The sequence below is a fragment of the Toxorhynchites rutilus genome, chromosome 3 (genome assembly GCF_029784135.1).
Source record: "Toxorhynchites rutilus septentrionalis strain SRP chromosome 3, ASM2978413v1, whole genome shotgun sequence".
In the NCBI taxonomy this organism is placed as follows: Eukaryota; Metazoa; Arthropoda; class Insecta; order Diptera; family Culicidae; genus Toxorhynchites; species Toxorhynchites rutilus.
The window spans coordinates 268,589,794-268,595,989 of NC_073746.1; the positions used below are offsets into that span (position 1 = coordinate 268,589,794).

General features: G+C 39.2%; 1 protein-coding gene across 1 annotated transcript; it reads right to left on the bottom strand.

Moving 5' to 3' along the window:
* Window positions 1-4,303: 4,303 nt before the first annotated feature.
* On the bottom strand, window positions 4,304-5,491 carry LOC129774209 (uncharacterized). Its single transcript, XM_055777917.1, has 4 exons — window positions 4,945-5,491; window positions 4,770-4,893; window positions 4,588-4,681; window positions 4,304-4,507 (listed from the first exon to the last, which is right to left on the bottom strand). Exons 1-4 carry the CDS (start codon window positions 5,489-5,491, stop codon window positions 4,304-4,306), a joined length of 969 nt encoding a protein of 322 aa, XP_055633892.1.
* Window positions 5,492-6,196: the final 705 nt, after the last annotated feature.

Consider the following 6,196-nt stretch of genomic DNA (forward strand, 5'->3'; position numbering starts at 1 on the left):
ATTAATTCGAACGATCGATTGCTCTAGATGCTGGCAATTGTCTACTAGAATTGATGCACTGTCGAGTGATTGTTCCACTCCGATCAACACCCCACCGCCTCGTTGGAACGTACTGGAGACAGAGTTTCGGTCACAACGATACAAGCAATAGTTATTTGCCAGTTCACTGTTCAAAATGTTTTCATTCAACCATGTTTCAGTCAGTATCACGATATCATAATCGCACATCGAAAGCGCCAGAAACAGATCGTTTGTTTTGGTGCGAAGACCCCTCACATTTTGGTAATACATTGTGAAAGGGTATTGTACGAGATTGGATGACGATTTGTTGTCGATTAAAAGTTCACGATGTACCATCGGTTCTGTAGTAACAGGCGAAATTGAGTTTGCAAATAGAGCGGTTCTACTGGATGAACAGTGCGTTCGGTTGGGTTGGTTCGAAACGAAACGGAGTGCGCTTTTTAGTGTGATCAAAGTCGAATTGCCGGAAGGTTATTCCTCTTTGCCAGGTCTCTGCTGAAAGTGCCGCCTCTTTGTGCCGTAAGCCAATCGCAACTTTGAGCGACACAAAAGTTAAATCATCGAGAATTTTGCCTTTCGGAACTTTGTGACGTCTACGGTTTCGTTGGTGTTGAGGCTAGTGGCTTCAGGAGCAATACCAGACAGGTACAAATAAAATTTTTCTTTCTCAGCCAATTTTTCCGCAAGAGGAATTGTGATATTCGGTGCTATGTCTTTCGTTCCACGGTACTCACATTGGATTTTTGAGCTGTGGTCCTCGACATCCAATAGTCGTCGCTTTTTCCTCAAAGTTTGACCGGCATTAGTGTTACTCGATCGTGGAGTCATTTCGTTGATCTTCGGTTTATTGATAAATGTGTTCAATTTGGCTGTGTTTTGTTCGATCTCCCTCCTTAAATCTTGCAATGTTTTGGTGTATTCATCGCTCATCAACTGCTGTGTCGTGTTAAATGATGATACTGCGCTCCCAAAAGTATTTTTTTTTCAAATCGTTTATTTTTACAGGATCAGTTACATAAGTTTAAAGGAGCCGAGCTCTTTACTGTATTGTTACTAGTATATATACATTTTTCCTTAATTCAAATGTTAATGATATAGGAAACCGATTACTCGCGGTCGACTCGAGTTTAGAAGGGTGACATATTTTCTTCAGGAAAAGGAGGGGATATGAGGATATGTTGACAATGATCTCACTCACACTCTCAATCACACTCATCACACTCAATTCTTAAACCTATCTTATATCTAAAATGTATTTACATTTCATCTTATTCTTAAGAATGGATCCGATCTCTCACAAAGGAAAAGGAAAAGGAAAAGGAAAAAGAAAAACTAAGGGTATAAGGACAATCACACACGATGATCGATAGCTTTAAGGAATACATATGTTTGTGACATGTAATCAAGGTCTAACCGAGCCAACACGTCTCTCACCGGCACCATGGGCTGCCTTCCTCGGGCCCGAAGGGTGTCTTCTAAATTCGATCTGGCGACAAGATACAGCTCGCACGACCAAACAACGTGCTCGATGTCGTGGTAACCTTGGCCACAAACACAAAGATTGTTGCCGGCAAGATTAATACGAAAGAGTAGCGCATCTAACGAACAGTGATTGGACATGAGTCGGGAGAAGGTGCGAATAAAGTCCCAACTCAAGTCCAGACTTTTGAACCATGGTTTGAGGCTAACCTTAGGGATAATCGAGTGGAGCCACCGACCCAATTCATCTTCGTTCCATTTGCGTTGCCAGTTAACTATGGTATTTTTGCGGACTAAAGAATAAAATTCATTGAAGGCGATTTGACGCTGATAAATATCGCATTCAATTGCACCTACCTTTGCTAATGAGTCAGCCCTCTCATTACCCGGAATTGAGCAATGTGAAGGGACCCAGACAAAGGTAATGACATAACAGCGTCTGGATAAAGTACTCAAAATTTCTCGTATTCTCTCAAGGAAGTACGGCGAGTGCTTTTCCGACCTCACTGAACGGATAGCTTCGACAGAGCTAAGACTATCCGTTACAATGTAATAGTGTTCAACAGGTCGTGAGGCAACGCTGTCCAGCGCCCAGTGTATCGCTGCCAATTCAGCAATATACACTGAGCAAGGATTCTGAAGACTGTGGGAGGTGCTAAAAAATTCGTTGAACACTCCAAATCCTGTGGACTCATTCATAGAGGACCCATCAGTAAAGTACATATTATCACAATTGATATCCCCATACTTTGCATCGAAGATCGTTGGAACGATCCTCGATCGAAGATAATCTGATGTTCCATGGATATCCTGCTTCATGGACAGATCAAAATGCACAGAGGAATTGATGTAGTCAGAAAAACAAACACGGTTGGGAATATACGAAGAAGGATCACCCTGCATGGAGATGAATTCATGATATGGACTCATGAACCCAGATTGAAAATTTAGCTCGATCAGCTGTTCAAAATTTCCGATCACCAATGGGTTCATAACCTTACACCGGATGAGGAACCAAAGTCCCAAAAGTAATGTTTGCCATTATTTTAGTGCAGGCATTACACATCCAAAATAAGTTGGACTTCTTGGCTACCATTTCACGCTCAGCTGTAGTGAGTTTAACACACTTCAGATGAAAAAAGGAACGGCAAAATTCTTTACAGATGACACCATTCTCCTTCTTCAACTCAATAGCACAGGAGTGACACATCATTTGGGATTCCATTGTGTTATCACGATCGATGTAAATATTTGATTTTGATTTTGCAAATTATCAATGTTAGGTACACTAAATTAGATGAAACTGAAAAAAACAATCTAGATTATGATGAGATGCTCCAGTTGATAGAAAAACATGAAAAACAAACAGAAATCACAGATTAGTATGGAACCGATACTCAGACTATATGAATACGTACACTTTGTTTACAAAAAGTTTGTTTACAAAGAGAAGAGTATATGGTAGCAGTTGTGTTAAAAATGACTTGATATATGAAACGATTTATTTCAATTTTCATAAATAAAAACCACTGTGAACGGGTCGTTTGGTTCAGGTTGTCTGTTTTGTTTTGTGCATTTTCACCCAAGGAAAGTTTATACGGCGAGAAAAGTTGGTAAAGTGAAGAAATATGAGAAAAAGTGATTTCCCATATGCTCTACATATAGTATTAAGTGTTGTAAGTACAATTAAAATTCGCATTGGGATCAATAAACACTCAGAGAGTAAAAATTATAAAACAAAATTACTTTTTCCATTTCAAATATGTTTTCTCTATATTAAAGTAACATGTTTTTACTGATAAGAAAAATTGATAATTGTGTTCGGTATTGGTACCGTCATCCGGGGGCAAATTGATCACCGGGGTGAAATTGATCAAACGTATTACAAACATAAATTTTCAGAGGCATTGTGCAATTTATTTTTAAATTTTTCTAATCTGAAATGTTCAATAACCATCTGAAGGTTTTTTTTGTCAATGGTTCTCAACGAATCGCTTTTTATTATGGATGAAAATTAATATTTTTTTTGAATAGCATTTTCGTTTTCATTTTTTGTTATGGTAAAGAAACATATTTTGAATAATAATAATAATCAAATACTTGCAAAAACTTTTCAAACAAGTGAAAAAAACTATTTTGCAAAAAAGCCCCACGAATGACCAGAACCGAATCCCATCATGCGACATATCGATCAATTTTCCCCCGGTTTACGGTAATTATATTATATTACATTGGTGAGTTTTTTTTCTTTATTTCATCCATACATATCACAGGAGGCATCTCGTCTAGGATCATAGAGGGCGGTTTTCATCATATCTCGTTCCACTTCTGTATATTTTATTCGATACGCACCATCTAACGACTGTTTACCATCCTTCTGTCATCATCACTCGGAAAACACTGGTGGAGTGAACAAACAATACCCATCAACCAATCAAAACGGCCCTTTTCCAGAGCCACCAAACCATTATCAAAGAGTTTTTTTTTGCATTTTGCATTCGATTGAACCTCATTGCATTCGATTGAACCTCCATTGGATACTAGGCTGAAACCTAACTTGTGATAATTCAAACGCGAAGACAATGATTGCTGCAATTAATCCGAGGCCTAAAATGAAAAATCCCCCAAGTAGGTCATTCAAATTGAGAGCGCGAGGAACATACGATTCCCGTGAACGAGAATTAGTAGCCACCGTTTGAACATTATAATCAGTGAACTCGTAAATGGCGTTTAGTTCTTGGTAGTAACGAATTGTGGACTCCACGGTTCTCATTATTAGCGTGTTATAATGTTCCATCAGGGGTCACGTTTTGGTGGCCATGGATACTTCGTGGTCGTAGTACAGTTCCTCTCTCATAATTTGATATTTATGAACATTTCCTGCAGTGATCCATCCACCGATCATCAGATGGTCGTTTATCAGGCGTCCGATTGCGAATGCAGCATTACCCTGGTCAGCCAAGTCTTGTAGCACCGCAGAAGATCCCGTTTGAAATTTGGACACCAACTATTTAATTGTGGGCTAAATGAAAAGATAATCTATAATGAATACTATCAAACTATAGCGTAATTTTAGCATTACATTACAAAGTGATGGAGATCCAAACTGGAACTGTGAAAACTAAAAGCATGACTTTCCATGTAGGTTGAGCCCTGGAATATACAAGTGATAGAAACATTGCTTCAGAGGAACAAATAAGTATTACATAGGTTTCGGTGTGAGGCAAATGACACTATCTCTTTGAAGGGGCTTGGAAAAAGTCAAATACTTCAGTGGAGTATGCCAACCGCTTAACCCTCCGAATCCAATATCTGCTCGCCTGTTCAACAGGTTTCCGAGAACTCCGTTACCGGTTCTGTTAGAATAGATTGTACCCCACTGGTTGACCTCATCTGAAAATTGAAATCGTTTAACTGAACAACACATACGCCACAATAACGTACCGAGTATCAACTCTACCGAACAGTTGTAACGCCGGCAAAATTTCTTGATCAACAGACCATCACTTCCATATACTTCATACATCTGATTTCCCGACTTTACTGATGGGTAACTACTATAGTTCTGATGCATAATAACCATCGGAGGAACATTGAATGCCGCCACTCGGATAACTTTTCCCTGCAGATTGGTGATCTTGTCTGGAAATAGTTGCCTCCCATGGCGAAATGTTTTGTTTGCGATATCAAATACGTCTAGTAGAAGCAGATCGACCGATTCTTCGGCGGTTCCGACGAAACGATGCGTTATAAGTTCAATATATTTCATATTCGCAGTCGGTTTTAGCATGAGCAGATTCAAAACCTCTACGAGATTGGGATGTTCGCACAATTCACGAAGAAGATACTTTTCATCAGATTGGCTGCTATCCATGAGCATCACGATAGTTTTGTTAGGATCCCTGAACGTTGCTTCGTCATGATATTCGAAAAATCTTTCCATGAAGCTGATGATTGAGTCTTGATGTACGATGAACACATTGCAACCCATCTCTATTCCTGAAAGCAACTGATCGCTAGCGAAGTAACCTTTCGATCTTTTGTTTAACGTTAAGGACACAATTGGAATTGGTGATAATATTCTAACGTCCCATAAAACACCGTTCGGGCGGCCAAATATTCTGCAAATTGTAATGGTAGTTGGTAAGTAAACTGCAACTGAGACACAACATTAATCTGTTAACGACATAGAACAGGGTGTAAAACCGTTAAAAATTACTGATATGGCTAATCAATACTTCGTAAGAAGACTTGTAAGTATCCAAATCGCTACCAAGGCTGAAGTGTTCCATATCGAGGCCAGAACGTTCATGTACACGCAACATGTGATGCCCCCGGTTATGTATGCATGTCGTATCGGTTTTATGCTGATGATTCAATGATGATCATATGTTTATCGTTGTTTGTTTGTTCATAAGGTCATTCTCAGGACGACTAACGGCTTTTTATGTTGCTGTAATGATTCGTGGGAAAATCGGTCGAACCCCATAACAACCTTACCCAAACTGTTCAAACATGTAAACGTTTCGATTGAGTTGATGGTTATTTGATGTTGCTGCAATTTCGCTGTCTGACCATGGATTGTCGCAAGTTTCAATTTCTTCCATTCTAGATCATTCCCGGAGCACAATTACGTGTTTGACCAACATGAACTTAATCGATTAATATACGCCATTTTTGCCAAAATTGACTTTTT